Below are 14,429 nucleotides of genomic sequence, written 5' to 3'. Positions count from 1 at the left end.
CTTGTCTCTCTCAAGTCGCCCTCTTGGCCCTCTTCCAAGTATACTTTACTTCTTTTCATTCCTGCCCTAAAACTTTTTAATAAACTTTCACTCTTGCTCTAAGAGTTGCCTTGGTCTCTCACTTTGCCTTATGCTCCTTTGGTCGAATTCTTTCTTCTGAGGAGGCAGAAATTGAGATTCATGGCCACTAACACTCCTGCATTGGCCTCTCAAAGTTTTGGAATTACAGGCAGGAGCCACTGTGTCAGGCCAACCTAAAAGATATGTTAAAGGATACAAATAGACAAAGAGATACATAGGGCCAGGTCTGGAAGGGTCTAATGTGTAGGAGTGTCCATCCCCATGGAATTGGGGTGTGCCACACTTCCAGCACATGAATGTGTTCTTATTCACCTTCCTGGAAGCCCCTAAACTCAGGCCTTTGGGTTTTTATGAAGGCTTCATTACATAGGCATGGTTGATTAAATCACTGGCTATCGGTGATCAATTCAACCTTCAGCTCCTTTCTACCCTCTAGAGATGGGGGGGCTGTAACTTCCAAGCCTCTGAGCACATGGTTGGTTCCTATGGCAACCAGCCAACCAGAATGTGGTAATCTAGGGACTTCTCAGAAATCACCCTGTTAACATGTACCAAGGTGTGGTTGAAAGGCGCTTGTTATATGGCCGGGCACGGTGGCTCACTCCTGTAATCCCAGCACTTTGGGAGGCCGAGGCGGGTGGATTACGAGGTCAAGAAATCGAGATCAGCCTGGCTAACACGGTGAAACCCCGTCTCTACTAAAAATACAAAAAATTAGCCGGGCGTGGTGGCAGGCGCCTGTAGTCCCAGCTACTCGGGAGACTGGGGCAGGAGAATGGCGTGAACCTGGGAGGTGGAGCTTGCAGTGAGCCGAGATCGCACCACTGCACTGTAGCCTGGGCGACAGAATGAGACTCTGTCTCACAAAAAAAAAAAAAAAAGAAAGGGGCTTGTTATAAATAACAAAAGTCTGTTTTTCACCTTTCTTGCTCTGGAGCAGTTCCAGAGGTGTTTCAGGAACCAAGGAAAAAAGGCCAAATATTTTAACAGAAGATACTCTTACTGCTTTAGTCACTGAGGAAAGTACAAGGGTTATAGAAGCTATGAGCCAGGAACTATGGAGGGAAATATATATATATGTAATATATCTTATAAGGTCACAAGTGCTTAAGAGAGAAATTTATAATTTTAAACATCTACATCAGAAAAGAATGGTCTCAAATCAGCAACATAAGATCTCACCTTAGAAACCAGAAAAGATCAAGAAAATGACAAATTCTTAGCTAGACTAAGCAAAAAAATAATCAGGGGCCTCACGCCTGTAATCCCAGTATTTTGGGAAGCAGAGGCGGACAGATCACTTTAGAGTTCAAGGAGTTCAAGACCAGCCTGGCCAATACAGTGAAACACTGCCTCTACTAAAAATACAAAAAAGTTAGCCGGGCATGGTGGCACATGCCTGTAATCCCAGCTACTCGGGAGGCTGGGGCAGGAGAATTGCTTGAAACTGGGAGGTGAAGGCTGCAGTGATCATTACTGCACACCAGCCTGGCAAGACCCTGTCTCCAAAAAAAAAAAAAAAAAAGAAAAAAAAAAGCGACACAAGGAGAAACAAAAAATTCTGTGTACACTTAAAACAAGTAAAGAAAATGAATTAATAATCAAATATCTTTCCACAAAGAAAAGCCGATGCCAGCTGGGTGCCATGGCCCATGCCTATAATCCTAACCCTTTGGGAGGCCGAGGCAGGAGGATCACTAGAGGCCAGGAGTTTCAGACCAGCCTGGGCAACAGAGCAAGACCCTCTATTTAAAAAAACACAAAAATTAGCTGGGCATGGTGGTATGCCCTTGCAGTCCTAGCTTTGAGTTTGAAGGAGTGGAGGCTGCAGTGAGCTATGATTGTGCCACTGCACTCTAGCCTGGGCAACGGAGACCCTGTCTCTGAATAAATAAATAGAGAATTTAAAAAAAAAAAGGAAAGGAAGAAAGAAAAGCTTAGGCCCAGGTAGCTTCACTGGTGATAATTTTTTTTTTTTTTTTGAGACAGAGTCTCAACTGTGTTGCCTAGGCTGGAGTGCAGTGGCACAATCTTGGCTCACTGCAACCTTAGCCTCCTGGGTTCAAGCGATTCTCGTGCCTCAGCCACCTGAGTAGCTGGGATTACAGATGTGAGCCACCACACCTGGCTAATTTTTGTATTTTTACAAAAATACAATTTTACAAAAATTTACAGGGTTTCTCCATGTTGCCCAGGCAGGTCAGAAAATAACTTTTATTGGTTGGGCGCGATGGCTCACCACTGTAATCCCAGCACTTTGGGAGGCTGAGGCGGATCACCTGAGGTCAGGAGTTTGAGACCAGCCTGACCAACATGGCGAAACCCCGTCTCTATGAAAAATACAAAAATTAGCTGGGTGTGCTGGGGGGCGCCTCTAAGCCCAGATACCCAGGAGGCTGAGGCACGAGAATCGCTTGAACCCGGGAGGCAAAGGTTGCAGTGAGCCGAGATCACACCACTGCACTCCAGTCTGGGCAGCAGAGTGAGACTCCGTCTCAAAAAAAAGAAAATAACTTTTATCTAAAGAATCCAAGTTCTTTTAAATGATCAGGGCCCAGAGAGATATTAAAATGAGATAGCAATCACTTCCTATTCCCCCTTTTTGAGTTATGATTCATCTATCAAAACTGCTTGCTATTGCCACAAGTTGGTAAGGATTAACCTAATAATGCCCTACCTGACACTATATCCTACATCCTATAGCTTAATGTACAGGCCAATCACTAACCAATGTTATCTCTGTAAATCAATGAGAATTCTTGATAAACAACTTTGTATGAGTCCCACTCCCTGTCCACATTTTTTTGCCTTTAAAAATCAAGTAAACTCTTTAAATCATATTTTGTGTGTTAGCCTCTTCCTTGCAGGTCAACACTTCTATAAAATACTGTAAAAAGAAATATTACCAACTGAGTGTGGTGGCTCACACCTGTGAATCCCAACACTTTGGGAGGCCGAGGCTGGTGGATCACCTGAGGTTAGGAGTTCAAGACCAGCCTGGCCAACATGGTGAAACTCTGTCTCTACTAAAAATACAAAAAAATTAGCTGGGTGTGGTAGCGCCCTCCTGTAATCCCAGCTACTTAGGAGGCTGAGGCAGGAGAATCACTTGAACCTGGGACAGGGAGGCTGCAGTGAGCTGAGATCATGCCACCACACTCTAGCCTGGGCGACAGAGTGGGATTCCGTCTCAAAAAAAAAAAAAAAATTACCAATCCATCCTTCACAAACTCCTTCAGAAACAAGATGAGGAGGGGGCTGGGCATGGTAGCTCACACCTGTAATGCCAGCACTTTGGGAGGCTAAAGTGGGCAGATCACTTCAGGTCAGGAGTTCGAGACCAGTCTGGCCAACGTGGTGAAACCCCGTCTCTATTAAAAATACAAAAATTCTCACGCTTGTAATCCCAGCACTTTGGGAGGCCGAGGCGGGTGGATCACAAGGTCAGGAGATCGAGACCACGGTGAAACCCCCTCTCTACTAAAAAATACAAAAAATTAGCCGGGCGTGGTGGTGGGCGCCTGTAGTCCCAGCTACTCGGAGAGGCTGAGGCAGGAGAATGGCGTGAACCCGGCAGGCGGAGCTTGCAGTGAGCCGAGATTGCGCCACTGCACTCCACCCCGGGCGACAGAGCGAGACTCCGTCTCAAAAAAAAAAAAAAAAAAAAAAATACAAAAATTAGCCAGATGTGGTGGTGAACACCTGTAATCCCAGCTACTCGGGACGCTGAGGCAGGAGAATCGCTTGAACGAGGGAGGCGAAGGTTGCAGTGAGCTGAGATCATGCCACTGCCTGGGTGACTCCAGCCTGGGTGACAGGGTGAGACTGCGTCTCAAAAAAAAATAAAAAAATAATAAGGAAGATCTACAAGAGAAAATTTCTCAAATCTTGGGTTAAGATAAAGAGTTCTTAGATACGACACTAAAAGCACAATACATAGGATAAAAAAACTGATAAATTTAATTTCATCAAAACTTAAAACTTCTGTGCTTCAAAAGGCACTGTTTAGAAAATGAAAAAACAAGTCACAGTCAGGGGGGAAATATCTGGAAATCATATCTATAATAAAAGACTTGTACCCAGAATACAAAGACAACTCTTAAAACTCAGTAGAAGACAAACAGCCCAATTACAAAATAGGCAAACGATGTGAATAGATATTTCACCAAAGATCTACAAATGGGTAGTTAGCCCATGAAAAGGTGCTCAGTATTATCAGTCTTTAGGAAACCACAATGAGATATCACTACATGTCCACCAGAATGCTTATAATCAAAAAAGACAAGTGTTGTCAAGGTTATAGAAAAAGTGAAACCCTCATACATTGATGGCAGAAATAGAAAAGGTGAAGCCATTTTGGAAAACAGTTTGTCAGTTCTTCAAAATGTTAGAGTTACGATATGACCCAGCAATTCCATTCTTAGGGATATACTCAAGAAACGAAATGTATGTTCACACAAAAACTTGGGCATGAATGTTCGCAGCAGCATTATTCACAAAAACTCCAAATTGGAAACAATCCAAATGTCTAGAACTAATGAATGGATTAATAGAATGTGTTATATTCATTCAATGGAATTCTATTTAGCAATAAAAAGGAATGAAGTACTAATACACACCATGACTTGGCTGAACTTCAAAAACATGCTGAGAGAAGTCAAACTCAAAAGACTACCCAAGACAGAAAACAGATCACTGGTTGCCTAGGGCAGGAGGTGGGAGTGGGGATTTAATATAAATGAGCTCAAAAGAACTAATTGGGGTGATGGAAATGTTCTAAAACTGGACTGTGGTAATGGCTATACAACTCTGTACATTGGCTAACAATCATTGGCGATATGCTTACAATGGGTGACTTGTATGGTATATAAATTGTAACTCAATGAAGGTGCTAAGAGTAGAAAAAGGGTGAGTACAACTTAATGTTGCAGGTGTCTACCTAGATTTCATATAAATGTGGGAGAAGTGAGGAGACAAGGAAATGAAATGGGTCATAACAGTGCCACTATACACTCATATACACATAGCAGACAGTTCACTTTTCAGAGCACAGTGGTTTTCTGCTTCAAGATCTAGGGCAAAGGTCACTTTCTTTTTGTGCATCTCCAACTCTTAAAACATTCCTCAGCACTGCATCCTTTACGTTACACTGGAACTGTTTTGGTGTCTGCTTCCTGGACTAGACTGCAAGCCTTTCCAGGGCAAGGGCAGTATCTTCCTCTGATACTCCAGCTCTGAAGCCCAACCAGTTCTGGGTCCAGAGCAGGCATCAGTGAATCTTTGTCAAATTAATGAAAGGAAAATTGGGGTAGGGGAGGAAACTACCAAACAAGTTTGAAAGTAGGAGAGCCGGGTGCAGTGGCTCATGTCTGTAATCCCAGCACTTTGGGAGGTCAAGGCGGGCAGATCACTTGAGGTCAGGAGTTCGAGAACAGCCTGGCCAACATGGTGAAACACCGTCTCTACTAAAAATACAAAAATCAACTGAGCGTCATGGCAGCCGCCTGTAATCCCAGCTACTCCGGAGGCTGAGGCAGTATAGAATTGCTTGAACCCAGGAGGCGGAGGTTGCAGTGGGATTGTGCCACTGCACTCCAACCTGGGTGACAGAGTGAGACTCTCTCAAAAAAAGAAAAAAAAAGGAGAGAAGGCCCCAGAAATAGTGTGTGTGTGTGTGTGTGTGTGTGTGTGTGTATATAAAATACTTACATATCCGAGGCGGGCGGATCACGAGGTCAGGAGATCGAGACCACAGTGAAACCCCGTCTCTACTAAAAATACAAAAAATTAGCCGGGCGTGGTGGCGGGTGCCTGTAGTCCCAGCTACTCAGAGAGGCTGAGGCAGGAGAATGGCGTGAACCTGGGAGGTGGAGCTTGCAGTGAGCCGAGACTGCGCCACTGCACTCCCGCCTGGGCGACAGAGCGAGACTCCATCTCAAAAAAAAAAAAAAAAAACTTACATATATGTGTATATATATAAATATATTTACATATATGTGTATATATAATATATAAAAATATATATACATATATGTGTGTATATATTATATATATACACATACACACACACCATTTCTGGGGCCCTGTCTCCTTTCTTTTTAATATATATATATAATATATATTATATATATAAAAACTTAGGAGACAGGCTAGACTTGTTTTTAAATTGGAGAAATATATGGCAGGGTATAGGTCTGTGTACCTTCCTTAGATATGGTCAAAATTTCAATTTTATCCAGGGCAGTCAGTTCACAAATAGCATATTAAACTTTCCAAGACAAGTCTGCTCGGCAAGCAAACAAATCACTGGAGAAATCTGATTTCCCTCCAGATACCTGACAGGGTTAGCAGAGAAGCCCTGACAGAGTTCTTGTACATTTGGGTTAGCATTAAGCAGCTGGCTCTGTAAAGGACAGTGAAGGGAGTCACACAAGCAGGTCAGGACAGCTCTTTTCCATCCTTCTCTTGCTTTCATCCCATCTTACACAGTCTCAGGTCCAAGTGCAGAGCAAGCTGGGGCGCTTCGGCCCAGGAGTGACCCCTAACGTGGCTTTGCTTACACTGTTCTCAGCAACTTTGGGTCAAGAGTAGGACACAAAGAAGCTGGAGCCAAAGCAAACCCAGACCAGTTTCTCAGGCTCCTTGTCCCCACCTTAGAATAAGGGACCCAGCAAGTAGAGGCCAGAGAGCTAAAAACAGGGGTAAGCCAGGACTCAGTCATCAAGACCAGAAGGAACCCAGGGGGTAAGGAGAAGGACTTCCAGAGCCCTCGGAAGTGTGGGGCTTGAGAGAAGGGAGGCAAGAGGCCCTAGGAGGAAATCTGGAGATTGGGACGATGGGGAGATTGGGACGATGGGGAGTGGTGAGGGGCACTCGGCTTGGCTTGAGGGGATGGCAAAGACTGTAGGTCTCCGACAGGACGAGTACAGGGATGACAGTCCTCGAATTTGGGAAAAACTGCGCTGTAGTGAATGATGAAGGAGGAGGGGGAAAACCCAGGGCCTGAGGGTGAGCGGCCCTTCACTCTCAGCGTGCTGAGGGCCCGATTCTTGGGGTGCCCGCGCCCGGATGGGGAGCACAAGTCTTGGGGTCCGGGGGCGCAGCACGCAAGGAGGCGGGCCAGGTGGTGTGACCGTCGGCGCTTCCGCAGTTCCCTGCCAGCAGCGCAGCGGGCGAGGGGCTTCCTGCCTCCAAAGCCCCCGACTCACCTTCCTCCCTACCCACCGGCTGGGCACCGGACACGGCTTCCCACAGGCGGCGCGCCCTCTCGCGGTCAAAGCGCACCCCGTCCGGCTCCTGGCCCTCCAGTAACTCCGAGCTGTTGTAAGGCCCGGCCCCTCCGCCGTCCGCGGCCTGCACCGTGGCTGGCGCGGAATACTCCATCTTCGCAGCAAACCCTCACCGGTGGAGAGCCACTCAGGCGCCTAGGTATCGCGAGATTTGGGGGGGGGGGGGTGGTACTTGGCCCGGCCAACAAATCTCGCGAGGTTTGGGCGCTGCACCCGCGCTGCCGTGCGGGACCAGGCGCTTGTTTTGCTTTCCTACCTCTGGTACCTCAGAGCGTGTGCCGTGGATTCGGAAACCTGTCACTGATTCCGCAGCAGTGACCCCCCCTCCCGGAGAGGCTCGTGCGGTTTTGGCTCATGGCTCTCACCTTGCTCACGGTTAGCCCTGGATACTTTCCATTTCGTTCTCACGGTCCCGTTATGTGGGAGTGTCTTCGCCATTTCATTTACAGGGAGACTGAGGCCCAGAACCTAGAAATGGTTAACTCAAGAGTTCGCTACTAGTAAGTAGTAGTACAGCTGAGGTTCCGTATTACTGGTAATAATAGATACTATTTATTGAGTTCCAAGTGCCAGCTCCCAGCTCTGATCTTCCCCGAGACTCCGGACCTGTATACATCCAGTTGCTGCCTCTTCCACAGTTCACTCGAATGGCTAATAGGCTTCTCCAATGTGGCTGTCAGACCCCAAATTTTATCTTCCAACCCCAGAGCTGCTCCTTCCCGTGGCTTTGGGAGCCACCATCTCTTGTCTAGGTTATTGTAGTAGCAACCTCACTGGTATTCCAGCACAGCAGTTCCAGGGGTCCTCTTATGACAAGTCAGATCATGACACTTAGGTTTTCAAATCCTCCAACAGCTTCCCATCTCACTCTTAGTAAAAGCCGAAGTCCGGCCAGGCGCGGTGGCTCAGCCTGTAATCCCAGCACTTTGGGAGGCTGAGGCAGGCGGATCACCTGAGGTCCGGAGTTCGAGACCAGCCTGACTAACATGGAGAAACCCCGTCTCTACTAAAAATACAAAATTGGCCGGGTGTGGTGGCACATGCCTGTAATCGCATCTACCCGGAGGCTGAGCCAGGAGAATGGCTTGAACCTGGGAGGCAGAGGTTGCTGTGAGCTGAGATCGCGCCATTGCACCCCAGCCTGGGCAACAACAGCGAAACTCCGACTAAAAAAAAAAAAAGCCAAAGTCCTTATTTCGACCAACAAGGCCCTGTACAATCTGACTTCCCTTAACCTCCCTGATCCTGATGTGTTACGCAGTCCCCAACTCCTTAATTCCTGTCCCAGTTACCCAGGCCTCCTGGGGTGCATTTCTCCCATATATCTTCATGGTTCAGTCTCCCACTTCCTTCTCTGGCTACTCTATCTAAAATACCTTGTCTGCCTATCCCATCTAAAATGTTACTTTTCCACACACACACTTCATGTCCTTCTTTCCTGCTTTATTTATTATATATTTTACCTTTTATCTTGTTTATTGTCTGTCTCCCTACTAGAAGGCAAGCCCCAGGAAGGCAGAGATTTTTGTCTCTTTTCTTTTCTTTCTTTTTTTTTTTTAAATTTTTTTGAGGCAGAGTTTTCCTCTGTCACCAGGTTGGAGTGCAGTGATGCGATCTCGGCTCACTGCAACTTCTGCCTCCCGGGTTCAAGCAATTCTTCTACCTCAGCCTCCTGAGTAGCTAGGATTACAGGCACATGCCACGGCGCCCAGCTAATTTTTATATTTTTGGTAGAGATGGGGTTTCACTATGTTAGCTAGGCTGATCTCGAACTCCTGACCTCATAATCCGCCCGCCTTGGGCTCCCAAAATGCTGAGATTACAGGCACACAGTACTGCGCCTAGCCTTTTGTGTCTTGTCATTGTACCTGAATCTCCAGCACTTTGAAATAGAACCTGGACCCTCCTAGGTATATACAAAATATTTGTTTAATGAATGAAGCTTTTAATATTACTAGCTTATTTCAACCTCATTTGTTCAAATACTTATGGAGAATTTACTATGAGCTAGATGATATTTTGAGCATGGAAATATAGTGGTGAACAAGACAGGGAAGCTCTAGTAAAGTATTTTTTATTGTAGTGGAGGAGAGTACAATAAAAAAGTTAACAGTAGGCCTGGCGCAGTGGCTCATGCCTGTAATCTAGCACTTTGGGAGGCTGAGGCAGGTGGAGCACGAGGTCAGAAGATCAAGACCATCCTGGCTAACACAGTGAAACCCTGTCTCTACTAAAAATACAAAAAAATTAGCTGGGCGTGGTGGCAGGCGCCTGTAGTCCCAGCTACTCAGGAGGCTGAGGCAGGAGAATGGTGTGAACCCGGGAGGCGGAGCTTGCAGTGAGCTGAGATCGTGCCACTGCACTCCATCCTGGGCGACAGAGCGAGACTCTGTCTCAAAAAAAAAAAAAAGATAACAGTAATAAGTGCTAAGGAGAAGATAAAACAGGATTGCATCTCAGGTGAATGATGTGTTAGGAACATTAATCAGGGTGGTGTCAGGGGAAGCCTCTGGGAAAATGACATTTAAGCTAAGACCTGATTAATGAGAAGGGGTAGCCATGCAAAGAGCTGGGCAAGAGTGTTCTAGCAGAGAGAACAGCAGGTACAAAGGCCCTGAGGCAGGAGAGAGCTTGATGTGTTGGAGGAACAGGAAAAACGACAGCATGGCTGGAGCCCAGTGAACAAGGAGGAAAGTGGTATCAGAAGAGGCCAAAGAGAGACAGATATGAATTATTCTTGCTTGAGATCATATAGCTCATTGGTGTAATTTAGTCATTTATACTACAAGTATTTCCTTATTTAGACTACAAATATTGAGCACCAGCTCTATGTCAGGCCTCAGGCCCTAGAGCTTCCAAGCTTCCAATACAGTAGGTGACTGATGTTTGGCCAGTGCTTTACAATTTTCTTTTTTGTTTTATAGACGGAGTCTCTGTTGCCCAGGCTGGAATGCAGTGGCATGATCTCAGTTCACTGCAACCTCCACCTCCTGGATTCAAGCAATTCTCCTGCCTCAGCCTCCCAAGTAGCTGGGATTACAGACATCCATCACCATATCCGGCTATTTTTTGTATTTTTAGTAGAGACAGGGTTTCACCTTGTTGGCCAGGCTGGTCTTGAACTCCTGGCCTCGGGTGATCTGCCCGCCTTGGCCTCCTAAAGTGCTGGGATTACAGGCATGAGCTACCACACCCAGCCTACAATTTTTTTTTTTTTTTTTTGAGACAGGGTCTCACTAGTGCAGTGGTATGATTATCGCTCACTGTAACCTTGAACTCCCACACTCAAGTGATCCTCCTGCCTCAGCCTCCTGAGTAGCAAGGACTACAGGTGGACACCAATATGCCTAGCTAATTAAAACAATTTTTTTTTTTTTTGTAGAGACAGAGTTTCCCTATATTGCCCAGGCTGGTCTCAAACTTCTGAGCCCAAGCGATCCTCCTGCCTCAGCCTCCCAAAGTGCTGGGATTCCTGGTGTGAACCACACACCCAGCCCAGGACAGTGCTTTACAGTTTGCAAAGCACCTACATTATAGCATTTAATCCTCAGGGTGGTTTCTGTGAGGGATTTCTTCATAAGTGATAATAAAGAAACAGACTAGGAAAGGTAAAGGTTTTGTCAAGATCACACAGCTAGTTAGGTATGAGCCCATGCTTGAACACTGGTCCTTAGATTGCAAATCTATGTCCTTTTGCCAACACCAGATGACCAGCCTAAAAGCCAGTGACTGCACATTACTTATTTTCTTTTTATTTATTTATTTACTTTTAGAGACGGGGTCTCACTATGTTAGCCAGGGTGGTCGCAAACTACTTATTTATCTTAATAAATACTTATTAATTACTTAAATTAAATTAAATACTTAATAAATACTTAACTCATACTTGCATAGCATAAGTTATTCAGGGATAATCCAAGGGATAGAGGGGATTTTTGTCGAAGTCGCAGAACCCACAAGGATATTTTTTAATACTATGTAACAAATACTGGGAGTGGAGTATGTAAGTTGCTTTGCATATTATTGGAAAACAACCCCTCTACCCCCACCACTCCCAGACCAATTACATGCTCAAAATAATGTCCATTTATTCTCCAATGAGTGCTGTCAGGGTTCATCCCTTGTGCCATGGAGGCAGAGTCCTGAGCTACCCTGCTGAGGGTCTGAACAGCCTTCATTGTCACCAGTTTTCTATTTTGTCTTTGTGTGAGTGCTTCCAAGAATGGCTCAGGCCTGGACTCCTTGCTGGGACCTGGCAGTGCAGATGATGCCTTATATTTGTTGGGCTGGCTTTTTATTTCCTCCTTGTGGAAAATGAGAACCATTTTCCAACACATCCTTCTGTGTATTGTTGCCATGGGAGATGAACAATCCCAGGGAAATGGCTTTGCTAAGGGACAGGAACTGGCTACAGTTCAGCATACATTTCAGTTGCTTAAATACTGACTGTGTGTGCATATGTGTGCACGTGCAAAGTAAACTATAGTGCTTAAGATATAGTTCTTGCTCTCAAAGGGTTAAACTCTAGTTTTTCTTTCTTTTCTTTTTTTTTTTTTTTTTTTGAGACAGAGTCTCACTCTGTCACCCAGGCTGGAGTGCAGTGGTGCAATCTCGGCTCACTGCAACCTCCGCCTTCCAGGTTCAAACAATTCTCCTGCCTCAGCCTCCTAAGTAGCTAGGACTACAGGTGTGCACCACCACACCAAGTTAATTTTTGTATTTTTATTAGAGACAGGGTTTTACCATGTTGGCCAGGCTGATCTCGAACTCCTGATCTCATGTGATCTGACTGCCTTGGCCTCCCAAAGTGCTGGGATTACTGGCGTGAGCCACCACGCCTGGCCTCAAACTCTAGTTTTTCTAACTCTAGTATGTCTAATCTAGTGATAGACATAAAAGTATCTACTAAGTATGTAATATCAGAGAGTATGTTTTAACTGCTATAACAGATAATGACTAGGCTGGGCACAGTGGCTCATACCTGTAATCCCAGCACTTTGGAAGGCTGAGGCTGGAGGATTGCTTGACCCCAGGAGTTCAAGACCATGAGGGCAACATGGCAAGACCCTGTCTCTACAAAATTAAAAAAATTAGCTGGGTGTGGTGGTGTGTGCCTTTGGTCCCAGCTCCTCAGGAGGCTGAGGTGAGAGGATCGCTTGAGCCTGCAGTGAGCTGTTGTACCACTGCACTACCACCTGGGCGACACAGCAAGACCCTGTCTCAAAAAAAAAAAAAAAAGGGCCAGCGTGGTGGCTCACGCCTGTAATCATAGCACTTCGGGAGGCCAAGTGGGCGGATTACCTGAGGACAGGAGTTCAAATGGTGAAACCTCGTCTCTACTAAAAAATGCAAAAATTAGCTAGGCATGGTGGCAGAAGCCTGTAATCCCAGCTACTCAGGAGGCAGAGGCAGGAGAATTGCTTGAACCCAGGAGACGGAGGTTGCAGTGAACCGAGATTGCGCCACTGTACTCCAGCCTGGGCAAGAAGAGCAAGACTCCATCTCAAAAAAATAAAAAAAGAGAGAGAGATGACAGCCAAGGCTAGTGGGCTAGTGTGGATGGGGTGGGGCAATGAATCCACCGTGTGGGGATCAGAATGGTATCTGAGTTACCTCCTAATAGTCTTTCTATTTCTCATCTCTAAGAACACATCTCAAACTATTAGAGGTGGCCACAGATTAGCTTTTACTAACAGGATGTAAAGAAATGTTGTTTGAATCAGAATCTGAGATTGGTCTAGAACAGAAAGGGTGCTCTTGAGGAGAACTGTGGAAATACCAAGCCCAGCAGGGGCCCAGGGGCACATCTTTGCTGCAATCCTAGTCCACTTCTCAGGCTCCTTTATTTCATTTCATTTCATTTCATTTCATTTCATTTCATTTCATTTCATTTCATTTCATTATTTTGACAGAGTTTCACACTTGTCACCCAGGCTGGAGTGCAATGGCGCAATCTCAGCTCACTGCAACCTCTGCCTCCTGGGTTCAAGCGATTCTCCTGCCTCAGCCTCCTGAGTAGCTGGGATTAGAGGCACCCGCCACCATGCCTGGCTGTTTTTTGTAGTTTTAGTAGAGACGGGGTTTCACCATGTTGGCCAGGGTGGTCTTGAACTCCTGACTGCAGGTGATCCACCTGCCTCGGCCTCCCAAAGTTCTGGGATTACAGGCATGAGCCGCCTCCCCCAGCCTGCTGGATAATTTTCTTTTTTGAGATGGAGTCTCGCTCTGTTGCCAGGCTGGAGTGCAGTGGCATGAGTGCAGTGGTGAGATCTCGGCTCACTGCAACCTCGGCTGACTGCAACCTCTGCCTCCCAGGTTCAAGTGGTTCTCCTCCCTCAGCCTCCTGAGTAGCTGACGCTACAGGCGCGTGCCACCACACCCAGCTAATTTTTTTGTATTTTTAGTAGAGGGGGGTTTCACCGTGTTGGCCAGGATGGTCTGGATCTTTTGACCTCATGATCTTCCTGCCTTGGCCTCCCAAAGTTCTGGAATTACAGGCATGAGCCACGGTGCCTAGCCTGGATAATTTTATAGTATTTTTTGTTTGTTTGTTTTGTTTTGTTTTTGAGATGGAGTCTTGCTCTGTCATCCAGGTTGGAGGGCAATTACATGATCTCAGCTCACTGCAACCTCCGCCTCCCGGGTTCAAGCCATTCTCCTGCCTCAACCTCCTGAGTAGCTGGGATTACAGGCACCAGCCACCATGCCTGGCTAATTTTCGTATTTTTAGTAGAGACGGGGTTTCACCATGTTGGTCAGGCTAGTCTCGAACTCCTGCCCTCAAGTAATCCCCCCACCTTGGCCTCCCAAAGTGGTGGGATTACGGGCATGAGCCACTGCGTCCCGCCTCTTTTTTTTTTTTTTTTTGAGATGGAGTCTTGTTCTGTTGCCCAGACTGGAGTGCGGTAGCGTGGTCTCGGCTCACTGCACCCTCAGCCTCCCAGGTTCAGGTGATTCTGTCTCAGCTGCCTGAGTAGCTGGGATTACAGATGTGCGCCACCACGTCCGGCTAATTTTTTTATTTTAGGTAGAGACAGGGTTTCACCATGTAGGCCAAAC

At 46.3% G+C, this 14,429-nt stretch overlaps 2 protein-coding genes across 27 annotated transcripts in view; one reads left to right on the top strand and one right to left on the bottom strand.

Moving 5' to 3' along the window:
* Positions 1-7,516, bottom strand: part of ZNF346 (zinc finger protein 346) — a 65,965-nt gene extending 58,449 nt beyond the window's left edge. For 15 of the 24 annotated variants that reach the window (XR_010121647.1, XR_010121648.1, XM_055285133.2 and 12 more), the window contains exon 1: positions 7,290-7,496. Coding sequence is in view for 22 of the 24 variants with exons in the window: in XM_055285133.2 (XP_055141108.1) it covers positions 7,290-7,464 (175 nt within the window). In the remaining 2 variants the exon portion in view is untranslated. Of the gene's footprint in view, positions 1-6,970; positions 7,044-7,289 lie in introns of all 24 variants that reach the window. The other 9 variants (XM_063642542.1, XM_055285126.2, XM_055285130.2 and 6 more) reach the window with 3 other exon arrangements.
* Positions 7,517-7,571: 55 nt separating this feature from the next.
* UIMC1 (ubiquitin interaction motif containing 1) overlaps positions 7,572-14,429 on the top strand; it is a 124,996-nt gene continuing 118,138 nt past the window's right edge. For 2 of the 3 annotated variants that reach the window (XM_063642527.1, XM_063642524.1), the window contains exon 1: positions 7,593-7,745. The gene's annotated coding sequence lies outside the window, so the exon portion shown is untranslated. Of the gene's footprint in view, positions 7,746-14,429 lie in introns of all 3 variants that reach the window. The other variant, XM_063642521.1, reaches the window with a different exon arrangement.

This window comes from Symphalangus syndactylus, chromosome 7 (genome assembly GCF_028878055.3).
Source record: "Symphalangus syndactylus isolate Jambi chromosome 7, NHGRI_mSymSyn1-v2.1_pri, whole genome shotgun sequence".
Classification (NCBI taxonomy): Eukaryota; Metazoa; Chordata; class Mammalia; order Primates; family Hylobatidae; genus Symphalangus; species Symphalangus syndactylus.
This window is presented reverse-complemented; position numbering and strand designations above follow the sequence as displayed.